The sequence below is a fragment of the Sciurus vulgaris genome (genome assembly GCF_902686455.1).
Source record: "Sciurus vulgaris genome assembly, chromosome: 18".
Classification (NCBI taxonomy): domain Eukaryota; kingdom Metazoa; phylum Chordata; class Mammalia; order Rodentia; family Sciuridae; genus Sciurus; species Sciurus vulgaris.
The window spans coordinates 12,206,488-12,221,474 of NC_136479.1; the positions used below are offsets into that span (position 1 = coordinate 12,206,488).

The 14,987-nt window shown below is 58.4% G+C and overlaps 1 protein-coding gene across 4 annotated transcripts in view; it reads right to left on the reverse strand.

Annotated features, from left to right (window-relative positions):
• ABCC6 (ATP binding cassette subfamily C member 6) overlaps positions 1-14,987 on the reverse strand; it is a 44,702-nt gene that overhangs the window by 661 nt on the left and 29,054 nt on the right. For 2 of the 4 annotated variants that reach the window (XM_079121430.1, XM_079121433.1), the window contains 10 exons: positions 12,417-12,543; positions 11,398-11,605; positions 8,450-8,760; positions 7,295-7,494; positions 6,484-6,610; positions 5,354-5,455; positions 4,352-4,498; positions 2,799-2,957; positions 2,560-2,726; positions 205-399 (listed from right to left, as the gene is read on the reverse strand). In XM_079121430.1, the coding sequence (XP_078977556.1) occupies positions 205-399; positions 2,560-2,726; positions 2,799-2,957; positions 4,352-4,498; positions 5,354-5,455; positions 6,484-6,610; positions 7,295-7,494; positions 8,450-8,760; positions 11,398-11,605; positions 12,417-12,543 (1,743 nt within the window). The remainder of the gene's footprint in view (positions 1-204; positions 400-2,559; positions 2,727-2,798; positions 2,958-4,351; positions 4,499-5,353; positions 5,456-6,483; positions 6,611-7,294; positions 7,495-8,449; positions 8,761-11,397; positions 11,606-12,416; positions 12,544-14,987) is intronic. The other 2 variants (XM_079121431.1, XM_079121432.1) reach the window with 2 other exon arrangements.

The following is a 14,987-nucleotide window of genomic DNA, read 5'->3' on the forward strand; positions in this document are numbered from 1 at the left end:
GCAGCTTCCTGTCGGCCACGTTGGAAGCAGGTGTCCTGGCCCGTCCCTCCCCTCTGGGCATCTGTCTTGCCTGCTGCCTGCCGAGCCTGTCACAGTGCCCCCCAGAGCCCTTCCAGCCCACCCAGCCCACCTGGCCCCTGTGGGCCCCACCGCATCCCCTTCCCCCTGTGGTGGTTCCCAAGGCTGGTCGGGGAGGTGCCTCACCTGGTGCAGTCCATCACGGAGCGCAGGCGGTGGGCGATCAGCAGCACCGTGCACTGGGCAAACCAGCCCCCGAGGGCCGCCTGCATCTGCAGCTCCGTCCCCGGGTCCACCGCAGCCGTGGCCTCATCCAGGATGAGGATCTGGGTTTTCCGGAGAAGGGCGCGCGCCAGACACAGGAGCTGCTTCTGACCCACACTGCAAGTGAGGGGGACAGTCAGGCTGGGAATGTTCACCTGGGGGCAGTGATTCACAGGGCAGGCCCATGACAGGTCCCTGGGGCGGCTGCAGAGTGCACCTGAGCACGCCGTCCCCAGGCTGAGCCTGGGGTCCCTTCCTTCCATCGTTGAGTAGCCTGACTACATGCATGTCATTTGCCACGTGTGCCTCGGCTCCCCACCTGTGAAAGGCTACTTTCCATTTCCATTCATGGCTGCTTGTGTTCCGTGGTTTTCCTCATGTCACAGACCCCTTCTCGGAGCTGCGTAGATACTGACCACCTGAGCAGATCCCGGTCTCTGCTTTTGGCAGAGGAGTCAGGCACCGGGAGGTCAAGTGGCTTGTCAAGGTCATGGCGTTGGTTGCTGATGGAGCCAGAATATGAACCCAGGACCTCTCTCGGACTCATGGGTCCTCCCTCACTGAGTAAAGTCACATAAAAGCACGCGTGCTTGTCAGAGAAAACCCTCAGACAGCAACTGCTTCTTAACTGCAGCTAGGGAAGTAGAAGATCAAGGTCATACAGCCTGTGAGGCCCTGGACCCAGGCAGGAACTGGCCTCTGGGGATTCAGTGCGGCTGGGCTTTTCCTGCCAGGCTTGGCTTCCTCTTTCAGTAAACCAGTTATTCCACGTAGCAGGGCCTCTTTATTACCATTTCTTTTGGTGCCAAGTTTTGAACCCGAGGTCGCTCTGCCACTGAGCTACACCCTAGCCCTTTTTACTATATTTTATTCATAAGCTATTTTGAGACAGGCTGGCCTTGAACTTGGAATCCTCCTGCCTCAGCCTGAGTCACTGGGAGTACAGGCATGTGCCCCCATGCCCGGCTCATCAGGGCCTCTTTAGAGAGTCAGACCTACCATGGCCATGTAAGCATCTGGTGCCTGGGCCTGGCTCCAGCCTCACCACTTACAAGTTGGGTGGCCCTGGACCAGCGTCAGTCCTCAGCTTCCAACTCTGTGAAATGGGATCAGGGAAAATGTGGCTTTGAGGGTCCCGATGAACATTGACCATCTCCTGCAGACCAGGCAGTTTCACCAGCTTGCTTGTCTCCTCCCAGGTTGGTACCGTTAGTCCCATTATACAGACGAGCAGACTGAGGCCCAGGACATTAAATAACTTCCTACATCTGGAAGTGGGGGAGCCTGGATTCGAGCCAGCAGTTTGACCCACCAAGATACGCTGCCCAAAACCATCGCACCCACAGGCCTTTCCCAGCACGCTCACGGCGGGTGAGTTTTAGGTGCGGAACATCTTGGTTTGCAAACACCTGTCCACCTGCGTCAGTAGCATCCTGTTATTCCCAGTAGCCAGAAGGTGGAAACCACTCACTCATAGGTGGACAGGTGAGTGGATACAGTGTGGTCTTTCCATGCGATGCAGTATCATTCAGCCTTAAAGAGGAAGGAGATTTTGACGCCAGCTACCGAGGAACATCGAGGCCACTGTGCTATGTGAAATAAGCCAGGCACCGAAAGGCCTCTGCTCTAAGCCTCTGAAGTACCTAGAGCGGTGGAACCACAGAGACGGCTGGCTGGGGCAGGGGAAGTGGACAGTGAGGCTTATTGTACACTTTCCGTTTTGCAAGAGGAAGCGTTCTGGAGGCCTGTCGTGGAAGTGGATAGTCATGCATCGTGTAATGAAAGGGCTCCGTCCTGAGCAACGCAGATCCGTGTGTACAAACATCAGAGTGTACTCGCACGCTGAGACTGCTATGAGGTCGCTGGGTGATGTCATCTCCTGGGAACACGTGGAGATGCAAACTGGCGCTGACCGTCTGGCACCGCTAAGCTTCGTCTTTTTGAAGGTTAAGATGATAAGTTTTGTCGTGTGTTTTGATCATACTTAAATTCTTTTTAGAAAAGGCACAATTCTGATGTCACTGAACCCCAGCGAGCGGGAGTTCAGTACCCAAAGGATATTTTGTAGCAAAATAAATACCGAGTGGGATACATACAGACTGTAAGTCCTTTGGGTCAGTTGAAGTTGCGTTTGGCTATCAAATAAATTTCAGAAGCCAATTTAGCAGAAAGAAACTCGCTCTTGAGATTGGTGTTGGGGCTCGACCCCAGGCGGGGCAGGGGTGGGGGTTACTGACCGAGGGTTGGTGGTCCCGGGAGGCGGGCGAGGGCGCCTACCTCAGGTCATCTCCCTGGCTGGCACATTCGTACTGCAGCTGGCCAGGCAGGCTGGCCACGAAGGCCTTGAGCTGCACAGTCTCCAGGGCCACCCAGATGGCTTCGTCCGTGTGCTCCTGCAGCAGGTCCAGGTTCATCCGCAGAGAGCCGGGGAACAGGATGGGGTCCTGGCGAGAGGGCGGCACGTCAGGGCCGGCCACGCCCCCTCTGCCCGCCCTCCCGCAGGGGCCCGGTCGCACCTGCGGGATGATGGTGATCCTGGACCGCAGCACGTGCAGCCCCACGTGGGCGATGGGGACCCCGTCGATCCAGATCCCGCCCTCGGCTGCCTCCTGCAGCCGCAGCAGGGCCCCAGCCAGCGAGGACTTCCCGGCGCCCGTCCTGCCCACGATGCCCACCTGCCAGGGAGCGGGAGGACAGGCGGCTGGGACCAGGCCTGGCCAGAGGGCAAGGTCATGGCGCCTGTTTGGAAGGTCCCCGGTGCTGAGGCTCCGCCCGTGGAGGACCGTCCTTCGGGCACCCCCCCTCCCGCTTCCTTCCCCCTCCCCACACTCAACACCCTCCCCTCCCCCTCCCCCGTCCCCGCTTTGCTTCTTCAACTCTGGTCTCTCCTCCGTCCCTCTAGCCAGACCCTCCCTCCAGTTGACCCCCTGTCCTGTCCACCCCTCGCCCTTCCATCTGCCCATCCGTCTGTCTGTCCCCTTCCTTCCTCTCATTTTTCTCTCTCGCTACTTTTCTGTCTTCAGTGCCTGACATCCAGTGGGGTTCAAAGCTGTTTATCAAGTGACATTCGTGGGTCACCCCCTCTGTCTGCCACACATACTTTAAAGCACAGGAAATACAGAGATTCAAAAGTCCTTGCTCCAAACAGGACACCGTCCCATCTTGGGAACAGTAGGCTGAACAGACTCAGGACCACAGCAACGGAGGAGGCAAGGCAGAGGGTGCTGTTCCTGCTGCCCCGTGGGACAGAGGGGGTCAGAGGGGCTTGGGGGGGAGGGCGTGCTTGAGTGGGATCTTAAGGGATGAGCAGGAGTTCGGGGAGGGAAGACTCCAGGTCAAGCAGGCCAAGCAGGATGCCAGCACCCTGTGCCCACACAGCCCAGAGGCAACTGCCCCATCAAAGGTGGCTAAGCCCTGGCGGAGCAGTAATGAGGTGCCAAGTGCAGGGGTTCAGACTGTACCCCAGGGCAGTGGGGGGAGGTTTCAACCCGGGTAACGACATACTCAAATGCAGAGCCCTGGAGACCAGGTGGAGGTGGTGAGGGGGGAGGCTGGGGGCTCAGGGGAGGCTGAGCAGGGTGGCAGGGAGGGCAGAGCATTCCAAGGGGTCCCCACTCGGCGCCTATAAAATCGGACATTAGCGCCTTCCGTGCTGGGCGGTGAACACGCCACTGGTGATTCAGCCACATGCGTCATGTTTCCACAGCACTCTAAGTGCCGGGGGCCTCTCTAGGTGCTTCCTCAAATCTCACAGCAACTCAGAGGTCAGTACCATTATTCCCATTTTGTAGATGGGAAAAGTGAGTCCAGACATGAAGTGCCTGGCCCGGGCTCATGTGCGGCGAAGCCAGGAGCCCCTCCCACACACACAGGACAAGGAAAATGGGACGCTCTGCTCTGCCCAGCACGTACTAGGTGCTCAGTTAAGGTTAGCTGGGGACATGCCCAATGGAGCAGATTTGGGGAGGATGAGTCCAGTCAGGAGGTAGTGGGTCTGAAAACAAGGAAACCAGGGCGGGGGCCCTCGGCCGGGGGCTGCCTCCACAGGTGCCGTGGGAGGAGCGCTCACCTTCTCCCGCGCGTGGATCCTGAGGGACACGCGCTGCACAGCCAGCGGGAGCTCTGGTCGGTGTCTCAGACCAAAGTTCCGGAACTCGATCTGTCCCCCGCGAGGCCAGGGGGCCCGGGCTGCACAGGCGGGCAGCCTCCAGGGAGCCTGGCAAGGAGGGACACAGGGTCAGAGAGGCTCCCTGCCTCCCAGGCTTTCCATGGAGGCCGCCTCCCAGCCTGCCTCCCCCTCTGCCAGGTGGGCCGAGTTATGGCTGTTCTTCAGAATCGTCGAAATTCAAGGAGACGCTGGGACACAGCCGTGCTAATGCCATAAAACGGTGCCCTTTTCTCCCTGGTATATTATTAGTCACCGTTGATGGTGAAAACATAGTCAGCGGCAGGAGAGGACCTCCCCCTTGTGTCTTTGAGGAGAGCAAGCCAGCGGGTGGAGATCGGCAAGGCCTGTGCTACCCCTGTGACCCCAACAGACCCTTCCACCCTTGAGCCTTGGCTTCCTCTGTGCAATGGGACAGTAGGAGGAGAAGACGCGTCCTGAGCGTCTGCAGTGGGTCACATACCATGCTCGGCCCCCGCCGCACGGTCTCATTGGGCTCTCTTGGTAAAGTGGAATGTTGCTAGAAAGCTGCTTGAATGTCGGGATAGTGTTTCTCTAACATCACTACCTGGTCCCTCTGTTGCTAGGCAACTGTTGCTATGGTGGAGTGATGCTGCGGAACGGGGCTGTAGCGTGCTACAACACTGCGGTTCCTGGCCTTGGCACTGCTGCTCCTGGCTCCTGGTCCCCTGTCACTCAGATGGGTGATCTGCCTCGCTCAAGCTGGGAAGCAGGATTGGTGACCCCACGGCAATGGCGTGGGGAATCTGCCTCGCCATTGCCCTCGCTGTCACTCCAACCCACAGTCGTGGGGCTAGTGACAGAGGAAAGGGTGCAGAGTCCGCAGCCCACTGCAGACCCGGCCCTGCGCGCTCCCCGAGGGTCCAGCGGGTGCCCGCCGCTCACCTCCTTGGCCGTGCGGGCATAGTCTCCGAGCCGCTCTACGGACACGATGCTGTTCTCCAGGTCTGTCCAGCTGCGAACAACCCACTGCAGAGTCTGGGTCACCTGGTACAAGAAGACACCTCAGCGAGGTTTACCCATGGGCTTGAACCAGCCCACCTCCCTGCCCACACGCCCCCTGAGGTGGGGGCTGGGAGGCTGCATTCAAGGAATAAGGAGGAGACATAGGAACAGGGCCGACTGAGGACCAAAGGGACAGGATTTGGCTTCCACCAAAACAAGTCCCTCCCTGCCACCAGTTGAACCAGGACATACAGAGCAGAAAGAAACCCTCTGACGTTCACTGCTCCAAACCATCTTGATATAGGGGGAGAGACAGGACCAGAGAGGGCGCAAGGCTCTCCCAAGGACACAGAGCGTGACCCAGGACCAGATTCCATTCTGACAGCTTCCCAGGGCTGGGCCCCCAGTGATTTTCTGTCATACCTGGAGCTGCTCCGAGCTCCCCAACCAGGGCCCATGGTCAGTTCCATGCTCCGGCCTGCCCTCGCCTCCCCTCCACCTGCCTGTAGCCACCTCACCCTCTCCAGCCACCGTTTCCTGATTGATGAGCCTCTAACACAGCAGGGATGCCCCCTCCGTGTCCCTTGGGGACCCCTCTGCCTGGGGCACTACCCCTGCACATGCTGGCTCCCCTCTCCCACTTCCTGCAGGACACGGGGGTCCTCAGAGTCCTTCCCAGCCTGTGGACAGAGACACGCTGCTCACACTCCCGCCCCCAGCTGCCCGTACCCCCCGCCTCCTGGGTGGCGGCCTGAACAGCATTAAATGAGCTACTGTTCACCAAGCTCTTAGAGGAGTGCCTGCTGACGAATTCCACTTGGGTCAGTGTCACCACCCGACATTATTACTAAGAGCTAACAACAACAAATCAGCACTCTGGAAATGCACTCTGCACTCCGTCTCAGCTGGTCCTGGTGACCTGAGGAGACTGGAGTGCTGGCGTGATCCAGGGGACCCTGGGAGGTCTCTGCCCGAGGTCTGGAGCGAAGGAGCCGGTCCGGCTCACCGAGCCGCATTCCTCACTGCCTGGCCATCGGGCCTGCCCTGCCCAGGCTGGGGCTGCCGGGTACCTGCAGGGCAGTCGAGACAGAGAAGCCCACGAGGCCAGCGCTGAGGCGGGCCCTGCTGAGCGCTGCGCTCATGGTGGCCACCAACACCAGCCCGTTCCCCAGGAGCTCCATGTTGGCCGCCAGCCACCTGCGGAGGGAAGCCGGGGAAGCAGGGTCAGCAGGCGCCCGCCTCTGGGACCCGCTGCTCTGGGCGCAAGGACGTGTTATCATGGGCAAGTTCCCAACCTCTCTGTTATGAGGCATCATTCATACAGCAGTCTCTGCTTTGTGGCTTACGTGTATACAGAGGGCTCAGAACAGTGCCAGGCATACAGTAAGCACGTTACAAATACTACTTGTGAGTACTTATTTACTCCTCGTCGCCACCCTGAGCATGGTTCCGGTGTGATACATGAAGCTCAGAGAGGTCATGTAACTTGCCCGGGGTCAACCAACTAATAAACAGCAGAGCTGGGCTTTGAGCCTGTGTCTCTCTGTGCTCAAAGCTTGTGTTTTTGTACTTAGGAGACCAGGGATGCTAGGCAGCTCCTTTGTTGCCAAGGCAACAGAGGCTGGTCCGGTTGCCTGGCAACAGAGGCTCCTCCTTCTATCTCCTGTTCACTGGCTGCTGGGGACCACCCGGGTCAGGTTCCAGATGCTCAGTGTAAGCCCAGAGACCGTCCATGGGATTCAGTCTCGGCTTCGTTCCCCAACTCGCCATGTGAATTGGGTTGGCCACCTAACCTCTCTAGTCACCCAGCATGACCTCGGACTCACCCTCTGCAGACACAGATGGATTACAGGGTCTTCTCTGCCCCCAGGATCTGCCTACCTGTCCACCACCAGTCGCGGGAAACTGACCCTCTGGTTTTCATCCACGAGAGCATCGTTCTGAGCCACAAAGAGGCCCTGGGCTCGGAACGCCCTGACCACCGGGCTGCCCTGGAACGTCTCGGCCACGTGGGAACACACAGATGAGTAGCTGGACGACTCCAGTCGCCTCAGCTGGCATGAGGTGGCCACATACAGGCTCTGAGGTAGGAGGGGGAGGGTTGGGGAAGAGAAACCAGAGACACACAGATGGCTTCCAGACGCCCCAAGTGTAAGATTCTAGACCAATCTCTGCTACCAGTTTACTGTGTGACCTTGGGCCAGTTTCTCACCCTCTCTGGCTTCCAATATCCTTGCAGAATCAGAGTTCCGAGATTCTTTTGAAAATCACTTGTGGAGCTTTTAAAACCTCCATGTCCCAGAACTACTAAATCAGGATCTCTGTGTGACATCACCCTATCTTTTAAAAGCCAAGGTTCAGAAACCACCAACCTGGTTTTAAAGTCTCACTACCCAACGCTGGGGTCAGCTCTCATGTAGGGAAGGTCATTGTGGGAGCAAAACCACCAGGAGCAGTCAAGGCAGCTGGCCAGTCAGATGTGCTCCTTCACCCAGGAGTCACGCCAGGTGACGCCCGAGGCAGGGCAGGAGGAACTGCCTCTGCCGAATACCAAGGCCGTGTGCCTAAGGTCCTGCATCCCCACCGAGGCCCTGGCTGATGGGGTGCTGCTGCTCCCGGGGCCACGCCTAGGAACCAAGGGCACGGTGACCTGGTGGTGGCTGGGCCCACCGCTGGCAGGGACAGCCACGACAGTCTGTTCTTGCTTAGGCATGTCCAGGGGCGTCCGGCCCTGGCAATGCAGAGTCCAGCCTAAGCAGTCGGTGCGGACACCCTGCGGTGCCTTCTGGGCTTCCAGGCCAGGGCAGAGGAAGCCGCAGCCGGCATGGCATCAGCAGGCCACATTAGACACTGGGACTTTTGACGCGGCCGATTGCAAGCTAGAGGTCCTCAGATGCCAGATGCCGGACTGTGGGGACTGTGCCCGGGCTGGCATCCAGGGCCAGCCCAGAGGCCCAGCTGGACAGACCCTCTCACACCGAGTCCAGCCCAGGGGCGGGGCTGGCAGAGCCCCTGGGAGCCCCCAACTCTCCCTACCTGGAACCCAGCGTAGAGGAGCACCAGGGGCAGGATGGCCAAGATGGCCAGCGGGGTGGCCATGGAGACCACCAGGCCGACCTCCAGGAGCCCGAAGGTGTAAATCAGCAGGGAGCGGACTTTGTCGGGGATGTCCACGTCCACCGTGTCTGTCTCCTTGGAGAAGCGGTTCAGCAGGTTCCCAACGGGCGTCCGCTCAAAGAAGCCAATGGGAGACCGAGCCACGTCCCACAGGAGCCTTCGGAAGAGCAGGCCGGACGCCCTGACCCCTCCCAGGAACACGGCGGCCATGGAGGCAAACAGCCCGCCGGCTGGAGAGAGAGGAGGCCCATGTGAGGCCGAGGCCTCGGGAGCCCCCAGGGCCTGGGCGGGTCTGCCCTCTCCCCAGGCGCCGCCGTATGACCAGGCCTTGGTGAACCCACTTCCAGGGGAACGAGTAGTGTCCCCCCAAATTCATGTCCACCCAGAACCTCAGTGTGAACCTTAGCAGGAAACGGGGTCTTTGCAGATGTAACTAAAGATGGTTCTGGACTCAGGACGCGTCCCAACCCAGTGTTGGGTATCCTTAAAAGAACAGAGGACACAGGGACATGAAGAAGATGACGTGGGGACAGAGGTGGGCGCTGGAGTGGCACGTCCACCAGGTGGGGACGCAGCAGCCACCAGAAGCCAGGACAGGGGCTGTGGTGTGTGCGGGGTCCTCCCTCAGACCCGCCTCAAGGAGCCGACCCCGCCTTTCTGGCCTCAGAGCCGTGAGAATCCGTTTCTGCTGATCTAAGGGCACCAAGTTTGTGCCCCTGTCCCCATGGGTTTTCCAGCAGTCCTTGGAAGATGCCACTGACAGGTGCCACCTAAGGGCAGCTCAGCCGGGGAAGGTCCACACCGGGGACGGGGTGCCAAGAGGGTACCAGGGCTGGGAGTCCCGTCGCCTCCTGACGTCATGGCCGTCCTGATGTCTGAGCTCATCGCCCAGGGGGTTGGGTGACACTGGAACCAAGAAGCCCCCTAGCTGCCTGCCTGCACGCAAAAGGACACACGGGGCACTGCTGGGCACAAGGCCTGCACGGCTGGCTTGGGTATTGGCGGTAGGACCTGCTTACTGCCCTCTCAGAGTGCGCTCCCTGGACCGCTGCCCACCAGGCTTCTCAGGACACCGCCCCACCCGTGCGCGGAACCTCTGCACGCTCTGATGCTCACAGGGTGACGGATCTGCCTAGTGACGTGTCTCAGAACACCTCCCCATCACCAAGGGACAGGACTGCACGCCCTCTCCCATGCCAGTCTGCAGCCTGGATGGAACAGCTCCATTCCTTGGCTCTGGAGTGGGGCAGCTTTCCACCCTGGCCAATCCAAACCCCTGGCCTTGGTTCAGCCGACACGTGACCTAACGGGGCCAATCAGACAAAATCAGAACTTTGGGGGAAGAGGTGCTTGCTTTTGGGAGGTGGCCACGCTGGAGCTGTGGGATCTCACCTTAGCCCTCGGAGAAGCCTGCCTGAACAAGACACCGTCACAGAGGAGGAAAATGAGCCCTTGGTGGAGTCCTGGACGCACCAACCCGAAGCTACTACCTACAGATACCAGTCCCGTGAGCTAAGAAACTCTCTTGCTGCTTAAACAAGTTTGAATTGGACTAAATTTCCTGTTCTTCGTATTCAAAAGAGTCATAACCAGTCACTGTCTTTGGGCTGGGATGGTAAGACCTGTCCTTAGTCATCAAATGACAGGCAGATGTGAAAGGATTTTGAGAAGGGAACGAACGTGCCACCCAAATGGGGTTTTCCATCATTCCCAGGGCTCAGCTGGCTGCCGAGTCCCCTTCTGATCCCTCTTGACTAGCTGTCGGCCTCCGGGGCTGCACGCCACACCCAGCTCTGGTGAGCAGGTCTGAGCGTCCTCACACTTTCAGATCCCATGTCCATGATGGTGGGGTGGGGGTGCGGGTATTGATACGCTCACAGCATTTTGGTGATTTGGCCAAGGTCACCCAGTGGATCAGGCTGGAACCACCCTTCAAAGAGAAGGCTAACCTCCCGCGTTTGCCCTGGGGTTCCCTTCAGCCGGCTGTTGGAAGAGGAAGAGGAGCAGGGGCTGGGGACAGGGCGGGATAGTGGGGGGGGCAGTTAAAAAGGGCAACATGGGGACCCTGTGGCACTGGCTCTCGAGGTGGTGGTGGCTGCACCAGGGTAGAACTGCCCGGTAGTGAATGCACACAGGAGCACAGGTAAGCCTGGGCCAATCTGAGTGAGACCAACACTCTGCCCAGGTCAGCCTCTTGCTGGGACCCAAGGTGGTTCTGCACAGGTCACACCGGGAGAAACCAGGCAGAGCATGCAAGGGGCTCTCTGCAATATTTCTTAAAACTGCACGAGAACCTACAGTCATTGCGGTAAAGATCTCATTTTTTACTTAATTAATTTTGGGTACCGGGATTGAACCCCAGAGCCCTTAACCATGGAGCCACATCCCAGCCTGCTTTATTTTTTATTTTGAGACAGGTTCTCACTAAGTTGCGTAGGTCCTTGCTAAGTTTCTGAGGCCGGCCTTGAACTTGTGATCCTCCTGCCTCAGCCTCTCAAGTAGCAGGGATTACAGGCCTGCACCTGCGCCTGGCAATACTTCAATATTTTATAAAAGGGGAAGATGGGAGGCGACCGGCCCCGGCATGTCTGTTAGGGAGGGGTCTGGCTCCATCTGGAGGCTTGGGGAGGGGAGAGAGGACTGTCAGTAGACGGACCTGGGTGCTGGCCCCTGTGTGTGAGGAGCAGCTGGGAGAGTCTGAGGATTCCAGAGAAGGCACACTGTCCTGCCCGGTGCCCCCACCTCCTCTAGCCGTGTCTTAAGGACACGGGTCTTTGCCTGGTTCTAGGACATGCTGCCCTGGGGGGACAGGGAGCCCGGCATGGCGGAGCAGGAGGGCGGCAGAGGCGCGACCGGGTAAGGGGTACCTTGGAGACAGCCGAGGAGCCCGAAGACCCAGCCCCGCAGGGCCGTGTGCGCCTGCCGCCCGTCCACGATGGGGTCGTCAGCCCACAGGCTCAGCCAGTAGCCCTGGCAGAAGGAGGCCGCTTGCTGGCAGAAGAAGAGGAAGAGCGTGTAGAGGCAGAGCGGGGCGCCCACAGCCCGCAGGTAGGTCAGGTACATGGCGGCCTTCACCTGCAGCATGAGGTGGGGGTGAGCGGCGGGAGCACCAGCGGACCTCAGGCCTCAGCCTCCGCCAGGAGTGGCCTCGGCAGCCTGGAGGCCCCGCTGTACAGACCCCGGGGGCCCCGGGAAGCTTAGAGGTGAGGGCTGGGTGACTTCCGTTTGGAGCATTTCCTTGACCGTCTACTTTGGGACAGGCACGTGTCTTTATGCTCACAACCCCTCGGCTCTGCAGATGAGGACGCTGAGGCCAGGGGCTCGCAGCCGCCTCCAGGTCCCCCTCCTGCAGACCAGGGCCACACACACGGCCCTCCTCTTTTCTCTGTGCCCCCAGCGCTCCCTGACCTCACACGGTTGGCATAAGCGAGTAGATGAATGAGCGAGTGGGCAGCGGGTAGATGGACGGGTGGAGGGACAGGTGGACAGATGGATGGATGGCGGGTGTTCAGTGGGTGGGGTGGGGGACGGGGCGGGATGAACGGAGTGAGCACGAGTGCATATGGGCAGACGATGGGGACAGCAGAGCGCCATGGAAGTGGCAGAGCTTCAGACCGGGGCCGCCTAGATCTCGGCCCCAGTTCGGCCAGGGGACTAGTCCCTCAGCTCTGCAGAACCTAGCTTCTCCGTCTCTAAGATGGAGCTAGCAGCATTTGTTTCTCAGGGCGGCCGCGAGGCCGGGAGACAGGGAGGTCTGGGATCTCGCTGGGGCCTAGCAGGCGCTCAGTAAAGGTGGGTGTCCCCCACCCCACCCCGACCCTGGCGCCTGTCTGCCAGGGGCCCCGGGCTCCAGCAGCAGTGGCGAGGAGCAGCCACTGGGGGTTACCCGGCCATGACGTGCGCTGTCCTCTGCTGCTGGCTGTCCTGCCCGCTCACGGTCATCTTGAAGAACCGCCATCCGGCCTTCTGAAGTGGTGGCATCCCCTCCAGGGGTCGACCTGATGGACCTGTCACTTAGAAATGAGGGCGCGTCAGTCTCCACATGGTGGGGATGCCCGCCCTGCGCACAGGTCACCACTGAGCCCTTGGGCTGGCCCCCAGCCGTCCCCTCACCCAGCGGACCTCTGGAGCACCCCCTACTGTTGTGCTAACCACCATGCAGGCCCCCGGTCACCCACGCCCGCCCCGCCAGAGCCCTTCAGCCAACACAGTTTTTAAAAAAAATTTTTGATGGACACAATGCCTTTATTTAATTTAGTTTTATGTGGTGCTGAGAATCGAACCCAGTGCCTCGCATGTACTAGACAAGCACTCTACCAGAGCCCCAGCCCCAGGCCCTCACCCAACATTCTTGCTGCCCAACCATGGAACCTTGTTTTCATTTTTGTCTAAGCTCTGCTGCAATTATTCTGCTCCTTCTGTTTACCCCAAGGTCTGTCAGTCCAGCCTGGCAGAATGCCAGCTTTGCACAATTCAGATGATAAAGTTTTATTTTGTTTTTTGCAATACTGGGGATAGAGCCCAGGGGATCTCTACCACTGAGCTGCACCCGGAGCACCTTTTATTTATTTTGGGACAGCCTCACTAAGATGCCGAGGCCGGCCTCAAACTTGCAATCCTTCTACCTCAGCCACCCAAGTAGTAGGGATCGCAGGTGTGTGCCACTATGCCCGGTTAAGATTTCCTGAATGTTCATCTGTGGATGAGGGGCTGACTTAGCCACTCTGTGCCTCAGTTTCCCCAGCTATAAAATGGAGGTAATGTCTGTCATGTATCCACCTATTACCATCCACTTTCGGGAGTCATCCATTGATCCCTCCACCCACCCACCCATCCTCCTACCCATCCTCCCACCCATCCATCCATCTACCCATCCATCCACCTATCCATTCACCCTTCCATTCATCCACCCATTCAACCATCCACCCATCCATCCACCCATCCATTCACCCATCCATCTACCTATCCATTCACCCATCCATCTATCCATCCATCCATCCATCCATCCATCCATCCATCCATCCATCCATCCACCCATTCATCCACCTATCCATTCACCCATCCATCTACTTATCCATTCACCCATCCATCTATCCATTCATCCATCCATCCATCCACCCATCCATCCACCCATCCAGTCTTCCATTCATCCATCCACCCATCCATCCACCCACTCATCCACTCACCCATCCATTCACCCATCCATTCACCCATCCACCTACCTATCCATTCACCCATCCACCTATCCATTCATCCATCCATCCATCCATCCATCCATCCATCCACCCATCCATCCACCCATCCAGTCTTCCATTCATCCATCCACCCATCCATCCACCCACTCATCCACTCACCCATCCATTCACCCATCCATTCACCCATCCATCTACCTATCCATTCACCCATCCATCCATTCATCCATTTATCCATCCATCCATCCATCCAACCATCCATTCATCCATCCACCTATCCATTCACCCATCCATCCACCCACTCATCCACTCACCCATCCATTCACCCATCCATCCACCCACCCACCCATCCGCCCATCCACTCATCCACCCATCCTTTTATTCATCCATCCATCCATCCATCCATCCATCCATCCATCCATCCACCCATCCATCCACCCATCCAGTCTTCCATTCATCCATCCACCCATCCATCCACCCACTCATCCACTCACCCATCCATTCACCCATCCATTCACCCATCCATCTACCTATCCATTCACCCATCCATCCATTCATCCATTTATCCATCCATCCATCCATCCATCCATCCATCCATCCAACCATCCATTCATCCATCCACCTATCCATTCACCCATCCATCCACCCACTCATCCACTCACCCATCCATTCACCCATCCATCCACCCACCCACCCATCCGCCCATCCACCCATCCACCCATCCTTTTATTCATCCATCCATCCATCCATCCATCCATCCATCCACCCATCCATCCACCCATCCAGTCTTCCATTCATCCATCCACCCATCCATCCACCCACTCATCCACTCACCCATCCATTCACCCATCCATTCACCCATCCATCTACCTATCCATTCACCCATCCATCCATTCATCCATTTATCCATCCATCCATCCATCCAACCATCCATTCATCCATCCACCTATCCATTCACCCATCCATCCACCCACTCATCCACTCACCCATCCATTCACCCATCCATCCACCCACCCACCCATCCGCCCATCCACCCATCCACCCATCCTTTTATCCATCCATCCATCCATCCACCCACTCATCCACCCAACCATCCATCTAACCATCCATTCACTCATTCACCCATCCACCCACCCATCTATCCACCCATCCATCCACCCATCCGTCCATCCACCCATCCGTCCATCCACCCATCCGCCCACCCACCCATCCTCCCATCCAGCCACACACCCACGTCTCCACACCTACCTATCTACCTCAGGATT